Here is a 12747-nt window from a genome sequence, read left to right on the forward strand (position 1 = left end):
GTTGTTTTGCTATGCTTGCCATGCCCTTTCTCAATAATGCTTGCCTCTTTGGATTTGATGGATTCGAAATATATATACTACTTGATTCGGCTTTTTCAACCGAAGCACTTTCAAGTTCCGAATCATCCTTCTTTTCATTGATACTACCAATTGGCAATGCTTCTTTTATCTGAGCCAATTCTTTTTCTATTTGTTTATGGCGGCAAGCGGCAAAGTTGGCTTTAAGCTTTTTCTCAATTTCAGCCCACTCTAGATATGATTGCCCCCCAATGCTTTTAGATTCTTTCGGCAATGACACACGGGTGTTGCCAAAATTTTGCAATAGTGTAGGGGTGTATAATATGATATAGTACTAGGTGAAGGCATATGCATTGTTGTAAAACCATTTTTTTGCTCGCCAATTTTATCAATTGGCAAAGATTCATCTTCTTGCAAAACTCTAGCTTTTATTGCAGCATAATCAGGAAATAGCCCTTTTTCATGTTGTTCAAGGCAAATAGCACTAATCCTCTTATTCTGGGCTAAACTCTTCAATGCAGCCACCACTACCTCATCTTCTATAATATTTGGCACAACGGTTCCTGTAAAATTTACATTTATTCGGCTATGACCAAAAAGGTGTGAAGCCAAATTATGAGCATCTACAGTTGTGTATGGTGCCGAAAAATTACTAACATGAGGTGTAGCATATGATGGTTGAGAGTAACTGGCCGAATAGCTAGTAGTAGCATGGACAATTCTCTCATTCATAGGCATGGTTGGATTCACATATTGCAAATTAGTTGCCGATGAATAAAAAGGTGAAACACTTTCTTGTATGCTATTAGAAATTTTAACATGAGGTGTTTCAAATTGATTAACCAAACCCATCATGTTGTTCATCGGCATATGGATTTGTGGGGTTGCCGATGCATGAGAGTTTGGATACATATGTCGTATGTTGCTAAAATCATGAGAACTTGAAGCATGAAAATTGTTTTGCATCGGCCCTTGCGCATAATTAGATGCATGATTGATAAAACTAGGGCTAGCCGATACATTATGCTCATTAGGTGATCTAGCAACAACATATGGATTATTTGCATCTACAAAGGGGGATTGGGTATTCATATTACCTTTGTAGATTGCAGCAACATGATGACGATCTCTTCGTAGCAAGGACAGGCTGGAGACCGTTCAAACTTTGGCCCCCAGCAGAGTCGCCAAAAAGTGTGTTCGCACATGAACACGTCACCGTGTACCCTCGACGCCGGGCGTGATGCACCGCAGCTCGCGTCGAAGGAGACCTGCCGGAAGCGCGGTACGCAAGACAATCCGGCGGGCTCTTTTGTAGACCCGAAACCCCATATGCCCGGGAGGGACCCCGCCAGGGCGCGCAGCGGCTATGGGCTGCCCTAGGTCGGCTTGACCGCCCCTAGGGCCTCGAGTTTTGCCGCCCTGCAATGAAGAAGAACAACGAAGAACGAGGAAGAAGAAGAACTAGGGTTAAGGAGAAAAGATAAAAGATAAAAAGTGGTAGATGATTTGTTCGATTGTGTGTTGTTCAATCGGCCGTCACCCCTTAGGTATATAAGAGGCGGCTGGACTTCCCATGCAAGGAAAGGTTTGGATTCACATCCAAAACCCTAGTCAATTTCGGATTGGTTTTGTCCGAACTTTCCAAAACTATTCGGTTTAAACTGGCTGGACCTTGCGGGCCACGTTTGGGGTAGTAAACGACCACGGCTGGAAACGAGCCCAGAAGCAATCTTAACGGTTTCGACGAGATGAACAACTTTCATGTTGAACGTATTTTGATCAGAGGCCATCTTGGGGGAGTTTTCGGCTGTTTTCCGAAGTATGCGGCAGAAAAATCCAAAACCCGGACAAACATCCACGGAGTGTCCGGCCATCCTCGAAGAAACTCAAAACCCGGATGATCATTCCCGGAGTGTCCGGCCATCCTGATGCAGCCGCGCATTTTCGGCTATAACTTTTGCATACGAATTTCGATTGAGACGTTTCTTATATCAAAATCAACCGCTTCGACGAGACGCACAACTTTCATGTTGAAATTTTTTCCATTTGCGGCCATCATAATTGAGTTTCAAGCCATTCTTTAATCTGATGTCAACATGAGCATCTCTGAGCTTGTCATAACTTTTGCATTCGAGCTCTGTTTTAGGCCATCTTCATATCCATCTTGATCTTCTCAAAGAGAGCCATCTCATGGTGACTTTCAATAATATGTTTGAATTAATCTTGACATAGCTTCAAGCTACTCTTTATAATCGTGCCACTTTTGAGCGTTAACAGATGAACCTGCCGTCTATGCTTGCCACCCGCTGAACGGTCACCTCGCCACGGATACGCCACGGTCTCACGGACGATGGCTTCGGGGTGAGCAGGGTACGGCGAACCTCCCTGCGATGCGGCAAACCTTCCTGCTACGGAGCACCGGGCTGCCACGAAGTCGATGATGACCGGGGCATCTTCCTCATCCGGGGAGCGAAAGCAACCGCCTTGCCGGCCAGCTGCAGAGTGGCCATGACGCGTTTGGTTGGAACAGGTAACGTATTGGATGCTGAAGGATACAACTGTGTTAGCTTAGCTGACAGTTTTTGTGATTACATGATGGGAAACATTTGGGGCCGGCGGACCAGCCGAAGCTTCGGCCGGCGCGTTCTGAGTCAGCGCGCTGTGCTCTCGCACACAGCCACAACGCATCGCACGTGGCCCGTTGCCGCCCACAACTTTTCTACCTTATCCCTTTCTTCTCCCCGACCACACATCTCTCTCTCTCTCCCATCTCGTTTCATCCTTTCTCTGCACTGCATCGCTGCTCTCTCTCTCTCTCCCATTTCGTCTTTCCTTTCTCTGCGCTGCGCCGCTGCTCCAGCCACTCCCCGTCCGCAAGCAGCGTCATGCCCTGCGACGAAGACGAGAGCAAGGCGGAGTTGCAACCATGGCGACGGGGGAGCTGCGACGGCAGCGCCCGGTGCTACAACCGTGACGGCATAAGCTGCATCCACCTGCCCCCCGCTGCTCCGGCGAGCACCACACCCACCTGCGTCGTGCTGCTCCGGCGAGCGGCCGCATCCACCTCCCACCGCGTTGCACCAGCGAGCAGCCGCATCCACCTCCCACCGCGCTGCTACGGCGAGTGCCTCACCTCCACCTGCCCCCATTTTGCTCCGGTGAGCGACGCGCCTCCACCTGTGCTGGAATGGCGGCTGCACCATGGACTAGCGGAAGAGATGCTGGAAATAGCCCTGGCGGGAGCTGCAGTCGGCGATATTTTTTGCTACATCTGGTTACTATTTTTGCTGGAATCAACAACATTTTTTTTGCTACGATCCACATTTAGAGTGCTTTTTGCTGAAACCGCTCCCAAATTTTGCTACCATGGTTTTGTTTTTTGCTACAACCATTGCATCCCCTGTCTTTTGATTTTTTTGCTAGATCCATCTATATGCTGGAACAATTCCAAGTTTTGCTACCACGGTTTTTTATTTTTGCTACTGCCGTCTTAGTTCTTGCTATCATCCCTGTTTTTGATTTTTATTTTTTTTTGCTGGATCCATCCTTTTGCTGGAACCACTCTATTTTTTGCTACCACGGTCTTTGAATTTTGCTACCACCGTCTTTATTTTTTGCTACAACCTTATCTTTGATTTGTTTTGTTGGATCCATCTTTTTGCTGGAATCACTCCCAAATTTTGCTACCATCGTTTTGTTTTTTGCTTCCACTGTCTTTGATTTGTGCTACCACCCATCTTTTTGATTTTTTGCTGGATCTATAATATTGCTTGAAGGGATTGAACCAGCTATTTATTCTGTGGAAACCAGCGATTTGTTTTGTTGGAACAACTTCTTTTCAGAGCGGGATGCACCAGCGACGACGGTGGTGGTGCACCAGCGACGACGATGACCAGTTGACGGGATTGACGACGGCTGGTGGCGATGCTGGAAACGCCCACCCGGCGGTGCTACAACCAGTGGGGGTGGAGACACTCGTCGAGCTGCAAAGGCCTGGCGCACTGGACATATTTGTTTCGACAGGAGGGTGGGGCAGCACCGGCGAGGGGCGCGCGGGAGGCTACTGTTGACGGCAGGGGCGTGGAGCGCGTGCTGCACGACGACGGCGAGGCAAGCCAGAGGGAAACTTCGATCTGCCAGTGGGAGGGGCGCGGCCTTGCCCGATGCGAGCGGGCGGCTTTTCTTTTGTTTCCTGTGGCGAAGGAAGAAAACATTGCGGGATCTGATCGAGCGGCTGTGGATGCATGTATCGGGCGGCTAGGGGCCGACCGGCCGAAAGGTTTCGGCGGGCGCGCCGGCGCTTAGTGGTCGCCTTACATGATCTGTTTGGTTGAAGCGGATTGGTTCCGTCTTTGGAAACCAGCCGGAGCCGGTACGGGCGATGTAATCGGAAATCGCGAACCAAAGACGTCTAGATGGAGTAAGTTCCTGACGGACACGGACGGACCAGGTCGCCATATAATCAGATCCAGACGTTTCTTCTTTCTCCCCCCAAAAAGAGATCGTTATCCAGAGTGCCAGACGCGCTCCGCAGCAGACATCGAAGAACCCTACTTCATGGCCACGACGCAGCAGCAGCCGTGGTTGGTACAATTCAACGGGACAAGCAAACCCATCTTCGTCGCGCCGTTCGACGGATGTCGCCGCTGGGACGAGGCGCCGGACATGCCGGTGTTGCAAGGAAAACGATGCCTCGGCCGGGACGGAGACTGGTCGCTCATGCTCGACGACCGCACCAACGAGTGCTCCCTCGTGAACTTCGCTGATACGTCGTCGGAACCCATCGTGATCGCTCTCCCGCCGTTGCCTGACGAGCCAAAGCTGCATCTACAGTTCGGCTGCGCGCTCTCGGGGCAAACCCCGCCCGACTGCACCGTCCTGCTCGACTTCGTCGGGGAGACGTTCCTCCTCCACTGCCGCCCCGGTGACCCCGAGTGGTCCCGTCTTCCTGTGGAGCTCGTCGATGAGAATGATTGGTTCGACGGCCCTATAACCCGTGGCTACCAGGGGAAGATGTACGCGACGACCATGTTATCCTTTGTGGCCGTGGACGCATCCAACTTGGCGCCGGTGGTCGAGAGGGCGGACATGACGCCCCCACCCCCGTGCCCAGTCCATACTGCGTACAAGTGCTACCCGGTGCCGTGTCCCGATGGCGAGCTCTTCTCGGTGCGCTGCTGCATCTTTGGGTGCCCGCAGGCCGTGGTGGATGTGAAGGTTTTTCGATGGAACGATGAAGAAAATGCGTGGGAGACTGTCGAAACCATCGGGGACAAAACGTTCTTTGTAGGCAGGTTTAATTTTGTGGTCCTGTCGGCGGCTGAAGCAGGAACCCAACCTAACTGCATCCATGTGCTGCGTGAAGTTTGCGGTGAATTTGGAATCTACACCGTGTCTCTGGATGATGCGACCATTTGGCTCAGTATAGTCGAGGGATGCGACGATGATGACGATGATGGTGAGGACCAGGTTTTCTGGGCTCTTCCCACTAGGTAAGTTTAATTCCACTCACTCGATTTGTACAAATATTTGTAGGAGTTGAAGTAGTATTTGTGAGGTGGTTTAGAGATTCTATTTATGTATTTGCAGCTTTGGTCTGGAAGCAGCACGAACTATCCAAACTTCTGATAATGTCTCCAACGAAGTAAGTATGTACGTGATTATATTACTGATAAATTAACTAGGTTGAGTACGCAAGTTTAACCTGTACTTGACAGGTGACGCATACAAGAATTGAACATTGCTGCGGAGAGCAAGAAAAAGAAGACATGACGATGAGCACTGTGAGGCGGTGGTGTGATCTCCATACTGACTTGTTGCAGTTACTAGTACCTAAGATTTCATTCATCGATTTACTACACCTGAAAGCTGTCTGCAAGCAGTGGAACTCCATTAAGAGCCCGATCCAGCATGCAAAAGTGTCGCCATTGCTGATGACAACTCGGCCAGCAAGAAGGACCAAGGAGGACCTTATCGAGATCTTCGATCCAGTCGGCGAGAAGAAGTATAGTATCAGGGTAAATATCCCTACTTCGGGTCTCAAATCTCAAGGGTCGCAGTTACTGCATTTCACAAAGAACGGTTGGGTCATCGTGTCGAGAGGCGGCGACCGCATGTTCTTCCTAGTGAATCCGTTCAAGAACTACCCTAATGGTGGCCATGTGATCGCTCTTCCACCTTTGGATGTCACTGGTCTCAAAGGATTGTCCTTTTCTTCGGTGCCGGGTTCTCCGGATTTTGTGGTTCTTGCCGCAGGATCTACCCCAAGCAGCAAAGTTGTCATGATAAAGACATGGCGAATGGGAGATGAAGAGTGGAAGGAAGAATTCCTAAGCGACGATGACGCGCCGTTCTTCATGGCATCACACAGCCCTGTCTTCCTAGACGGAGTATTCTATTTTCTAGACATCAATGGAAGGCTTGGAGTCATAGACCCGAATGAGGACGAGATGGAGTTTAGCGTCCTGAAAAAGCCGGATCAACCGATACGTGGGAGCGCTGACGTGCATCTTGAGGAATGGGACTACAACTATCTGGTGGAGTGGAAGGGGGAGCTAATCGCCATTTTCAGGGAGAATGGTGATGCATCAGTCCGAATGTTCAAGCTAGAAAGGTCTCAGATGGTTTGGTTGGAGTTGCAAGAGATGGAGGACGCGGCTGTGTTCTGGGATAGGAGCAATGCTCTGATTGTCGTGTCACCCCCCGAAGAAGATTTGTGCAACAAGATGTTCCTACCAAACTATAATGAGACCAATGGCGGTGGCAGGCTGCACACGTTCTACTCATTTCGGGAGCAATGCTATTGCCCTTCCTTCTGTGCCAAGGAGCCCATGAATGCCATATGGTTCCAGCTAGACTTGGACGTACTTACGGCGACTGATCAGTAGTGCATGTTATTTCCCATTTGACCGAAGATCCTAGACAAGTGTTCTTGGAAATTCCATTGTAGGTAGCCAAGGAAGAAGCACTGCATAGGGCCTAAACATTTTTGTCGTGAAACAACTAAAAAGTATCTTGGGATGTTTAAAATTTGATTTAATTCCATATATGCCATTGGGATTTTGCTCGTATACCCACATAACACTTTAATTTCCCTCTCCTTCGTATAGCAATGAAATTATACACCAGGTATGGACCGTCAATGACAAGTTGAAAAAAAGACTGCTTTTGGTCGGTGATTTAGGCAGACTAGTAAATGTGTAAATGCGATGCACATTGATTTTTCCCTGTATATTAATTGCATATGGATATTAGGTAGAATATTATCTGCGCGTTAATTATATGATTAATGCTTCCTGCAAAAAAAATATGATTAATGCTAACATTTATATTTGGTATGATATTGATTGCATGTTGAATATGTTTGCGCTCACCGTGGGAGCAGTCTAATTCATTGGATTGACGTCGTTTGATGGGCAAGATTAGTTAAATATGCCTCTTTGTTTTTATATTCGTATAATATAATATAATATAATAATAAATATAGATGATGCTGGTGTCAGTTTTATTCCAGATCTTTGGCCTAAATACAAACAAACCCAAATGATAAGTGTCACACGTGTGCCACAAAGGAGTTTGGCCCACATGTTTTTTTCTCTAACACATATGCATGCACACAAGAACGGAACTGATGATGTCAGCTGGAATCTTTTTGTATTTTCAATCTTTAAATTGTTTTATCTCTTAAATAAAGAATCCGATTAAAATTCTGTGTGTACCATTAAATTCATCGCGACGAGATATTCAAAACTAGATTTCGTATTGATATGTTTCGACGACTTTTTGGGAGTCAAAAGTCACCATGTCTATAGTACGTAAATTGTTATGGTGTTTACAATGAAGTTGCCATCATTTATTTTAACTTTTTTTATTCTAGATTTAATGGTACATATGTCAACTACTTTTCACTCATCGGCGAGGGTCCCGGTGAGCTGCGGCGACGGCTTGTGGATGCCGAGCAAATATCCGGCGGTGGGGGGTGGGGGTGGGGGGGGGTGATGCGAGGCATGCTCCTAGGACACGGATGCGTCGAGGAGATTCTCGGGTGCATCTCGATGTGTTTTGGTGGGGGAAGGGGGCTATGGGTCGGGTGAAGCGGTTGTCGGTGGTGTGGTGCTGCGACGGTGGGGACTCTTATTTTTGTGTCCATGGCAAATAAACATGTGTTGCCATGCCATGTTTTGGAATTTTATTTTATGAACCATGCTAAATTTACTTTATTGATCATGGAAATTTTTAGTAATTAACCATGGAAAATTTACTAAATGGATTATGGTAATTTTTAGTAATTAACCATGACAAATTTACTAAATGGATCATTGCAATTTTTTCATGGCAAATTTAGTTTATAGATTACTAGAAAAATTGTCCGTGCGTTGCAACGGAAGATGCAGGATTAAAAGACTATCATGATTCATGACGGTGAAAACGGACAAAGAACAAGAAAACATTGAAATTTTAACACATCTACATATATGCACATTGTGCTTTTTCAGAGAATTTTTTTAGTTTTTAACATATTCACACTACTGCATACACATTAACACATCTAGATCTTCAAATCAGCGACAGTAGCATGACATTTACATGTCTATCACATATATACATTAGCGGCAGTAGCATGACCTAGCAGCTAGCTACTACAAAATTACAGTAGCATTGTGCAACCAATTTGTTTTGATCATGTATTCATAGATGGCAATGTCCTTGTTAATTAACTATATGGAGAAAGCAAAAGTGCCAAACTATGAATTGGATTACCACAATTAAAAGTTGAAAGAACTCAGTCATGTAGTACTATTTTGTAAGAGAACTTGCATTATTTTCTCTAAGGAGAGGACGCTTTTGCCATGCTCCCCGTGGCTCTTTTTGGGGCTTCAGCGTGCTGTACAACAAGCAGAAGCACATTCTGGTGCCGATGCCATCCCTGGAGCTGTGTCTGCTGTTCACTTGGCCATGGACGTTGCGCTCCGGCTCTCTGGATGATTAGATGGGATCAGGACCTCGTGTGCGGACATTGCTTGGAGTTGGAGCCAGGATCACATGCTGTTGTGGGAGGCCGCAGCAGGGCTTTCCGGATAGCTTCTCCCTGGCGAGCCTGCCTGACCAGCGAGCCACTAGTAGAAAATGGAGCTTTATTACCGGTTCGTAAGGGCTTTTAGTGCCGGTTCTGTAACCGGCACTAAAGGGTGGAGACTAAAGTTCTTCCCCTTTAGTCCGGTTGAACACGAACCGCCACTAAAGGCCCACCATGTTGGTAACACCAACCGGTACTAAATTTTTTTTTTAATTTTTTAAAAAAATGATTTTTTTTTATTTTCAATTTTTTGAATTATTCGATGATTTAGTCTCTAATCACCTCTCATAACTGCTCAAGTATGGATCACTCGTTCCAAATCATCTAACTTTCCGGCCGGTCACTCATCCTCTCACTACTCCAGCCTGAACACGCTTAACTTCTGAGTTCTATCCCCCCTAGTTTCCAAGTCTGCACTTGTTGTTTTTCTGACAATAGTAAGATGTCAATCCTATTAACCCTCAGGAGTTTAGCTTGAGCATTAGGTCACACGTTTCATCGTTTGAGTTTGAAACTATTATTTTAAAAAATAATCATTATTTAGTAACACTAATATTTCTTGAATAAATAGTTTGACCACAGTTTGATCAGATTTGACCAAAATTCAAAAAACTGAAATAATTATTTAGTAACACTAATATTCTTGAATAATTATTTAGTAACACTAATATTTCTTGAATAAGTAGTTTGAGCACAGTTTGACCAAAATTCAAAAAAAACTGAAAATTGAGCATATCTTTTTTTTCTTTTAGAATTTGAGGATTCTAAAAATTTGCAAAACGGCCTACAGGGACTATAGTGTCGGTTTGTGTCTCCAACCGGGACTATAGGTTAAGACCTCTTTAGTGTCGGTTTGTGACACAAACCGGGACTATAGGTTAGACCTTTAGTCCCGATTTGTGTCACAAACCGGCACTAAAGAGGCTCATGGGGCCCCGGCCTGACGCCAGTCTGCCACCATCCCTTTATTACCAGTGATGGGGTTATGTACCTAGGGTAGGGTCACGGACCTGTCCCAAGTAACTTACCCTAGGACATCCCTAGAAGAGGTCGCCTTCCAGTCGACCAACGAGGATCCAGTCGACCAACTAGGACACACTCGACTGGCCTGAAGGACTCGACCACGAAGACGCACTCGACCACCAGGAGGTCAAGAGGCACTCTGCACCACAACGGCCTGTAATTAAGTAGACTTTATGATAGTAAAGGCACTTTATGTGGGGCGTTACCAGTAACGCCCCAGACTTAACTCACCTTAACCCTTCTCCTACGTGGGCTGGCTGGGGTCCTGGCGCACTCTATATAAGCCACCCCCCTCCACAGGCAGAAGGGTTCGGCACCTTGTAATCCATACATTCATAATCCACTCGACCGCCTCCGGGCTCCGAGACGTAGGGCTGTTACTTCCTCCGAGAAGGGCCTGAACTCGTACATCCTTTGTGCTTACAACCTCTCCATAGCTAGGACCTTGCCTCTCAATACCTACCCCCCACTCTACTGTCAGGCTTAGAACCACGACAGTTGGCGCCCACCGTGGGGCAGGTGTTTTAGCGATTTTGTGGAGAAGTTGCGATTCTTCCGAGTATTTTCATCATGGTGTCTGCTGGAGTTTTGATCGAGGGTCAAGAGATCCGTCTCGGCACTCTCACCTTCATCGCCGACGACTCCGCATGGCTCCAAGAGGCTCCGCTCGACGTTGATGCGCTCCCCGTCCGCGGTGCGACGCATTTCCGCGCATGTGTCCGCGGCGTTCTGTTGCGGCAACCGTCGACCCAGTATCGGTCGGTTCCTTCCACCCTCCCGGTCTCCCGCCAGCGCAAGCGCTCAGGTCGGTCGAGGCTTCAGCGATGGGTGAGTCACGCGGTGGCTCGCCAGTCGACCACTACGCAAGTTGCGGCAATCGAGCCCAACGAATCTCTCTACGGCTTGTTCGATCAGTCGACTGGCTCCGGAGAGACTGCATCCGAATGCGGAAGCAGTGATCCAGCGGCGGAAATCCTGATGGTCAACGGGCCTCATAGCCCTCCCGGCTTCGCCCGCGGTGGTGGAGCAGGCGACGGCGGCGACCCTGCTCGAGGTTACGAAGAGTACCAGCCCGAGCCACTCGACTCTCTGCAAAGAGAAGAGCTTCGCCGCAGGAACGAGGATCCCCTGCGTATTCCTATCGCAGGAGAAACCCCCGAGGCTCGCGCCTTGGAGGAGGCGCGTCTGGCCAATTTGGCCGAGCGCACTCGACTGGAGAACCTTCAGCGAGCACTCGACGAGCGCGCGCGGCAACGAGTTCCCGACACCAGTCGACGTCAACTCTTCCCGCCGACTCAGGTATATCGAACCCCAATTCAGAATTTAGCAGCTGCAACCCGTATAGCAGAGTCCATTCAGCCTTCGCAGTCAGAAGCTGGCAGAGGTTTGTTGCAGATCAGAGATTTGCTCCGGGCAGCAGGAGATCAGAATTCAGCCGTGTCTCAGTCGCGCAACAGGATTCACAGTCGATCTATCACTGTGAATACGGTACAGTCGGCTCACAGCCCCAGATCGCCTCCGCGGCGCGAAGGGCATGAGCATCGGCGAGATCAATATGGCGACAGGCTCGACCGAGATGATAGGCGTCGAGTGCCTTATTCCCCTCCGAGGGGTGGGTCTTACGCTCCTCGGCAGCCAGATGATAGGCGTCAGTACAGTACAGGGCGTAGAGTTCCAGTTGACCCCAGGGAGCCAGGCTTCGACGCGCGATCCATTATCGTGCAAGGGTTGGTCGACCGGAACAGAGCCCATCGTGGTGCACTCGACCGAGAAGTGCCCACGGGCAGTCGAGTACATGTTTCTGGCCCTGAATGTTTCAGCAGAGCTATCAGAGCCGCTGTTATTCCCCCCAATTTCAGGTTGGCGACAGGAGTCAGCAAGTTCACTGGTGAGTCTAAGCCTGAAACTTGGCTTGAAGACTACCGAGTGGCAGTTCAGATCGGTGGTGGGAACGACGAGGTGGCCATGAAGCATTTGCCCCTCATGTTGGAAGGTTCTGCCAGGGCATGGTTGACCCAATTACCTCCTAGCAGTATCTACACTTGGGAAGATCTGTCCCGAGTGTTCGTCAGAACGTTCGAAGGGACTTGCAAGCGACCAGCGGGATTGACAGAGTTGCAAGTCTGCGTGCAGAAAACCAATGAGACTCTCAGAGAGTATATTCAGAGGTGGATCACTTTGCATCACACAGTGGAAAATGTCTCTGATCATCAGGCAGTGTGCGCCTTCAAAGATGGCGTCAAGAACAGAGAACTCAGCTTGAAATTTGGTCGAACCGGTGACATGACCTTGAGTCGTATGATGGAGATTGCTACCAAGTACGCCAACGGCGAAGAAGAAGACCGACTCCGAAGCGGCAAGCACAAGCCGAGTCAGTCGGAAAAAGGGAATTCCAGTCGGAAACAGAAGCGGAAGGCTGAACCGGCAGCTCCTGGAGAGGCTCTGGCCGTGACTCAAGGAAAGTCTAAGGGGAAACCAAAAGGATCCTGGAACCCCAAGAAGGTGAAGGATAAAGAAGGGAACGACGTGATGGATATGCCGTGTCATATTCACACGAAGAAAGATGAAGAGGGCAATATCATTTACCCAAAGCACACCACTCGCCAATGTCGACTCCTGATCCAGCAGTT

The 12747-nt window shown here is 48.4% G+C and overlaps 1 protein-coding gene across 1 annotated transcript; it reads left to right on the plus strand.

Annotated features, from left to right (window-relative positions):
• The first annotated feature begins 2750 nt into the window (after positions 1-2750).
• On the plus strand, positions 2751-7085 carry LOC123043599 (uncharacterized). The gene is made up of 3 exons (XM_044466099.1): positions 2751-5510; positions 5608-5662; positions 5736-7085. The coding sequence occupies exons 1-3, from the start codon at positions 4336-4338 to the stop codon at positions 6903-6905; spliced, it is 2400 nt and encodes a 799-aa protein (XP_044322034.1). The 5' UTR covers positions 2751-4335; the 3' UTR covers positions 6906-7085.
• The last annotated feature ends 5662 nt before the right edge of the window (positions 7086-12747 follow it).

This window comes from Triticum aestivum, chromosome 2B (genome assembly GCF_018294505.1).
Source record: "Triticum aestivum cultivar Chinese Spring chromosome 2B, IWGSC CS RefSeq v2.1, whole genome shotgun sequence".
Lineage (NCBI taxonomy): Eukaryota > Viridiplantae > Streptophyta > Magnoliopsida > Poales > Poaceae > Triticum > Triticum aestivum.

What these genes read in the sequence shown, in the direction of transcription:
- LOC123043599 (XM_044466099.1), top strand. Translation starts at nt 4,336, where the DNA reads ATGATCTGTTTGGTTGAAGCGGATTGGTTCCGTCTTTGGAAACCAGCC. An exon ending in TTCTGGGCTCTTCCCACTAG is followed by an intron (nt 5,511 to 5,607) that starts GTAAGTTTAATT and finishes ATGTATTTGCAG; the next exon opens with CTTTGGTCTGGAAGCAGCAC. An exon ending in CTGATAATGTCTCCAACGAA is followed by an intron (nt 5,663 to 5,735) that starts GTAAGTATGTAC and finishes TGTACTTGACAG; the next exon opens with GTGACGCATACAAGAATTGA.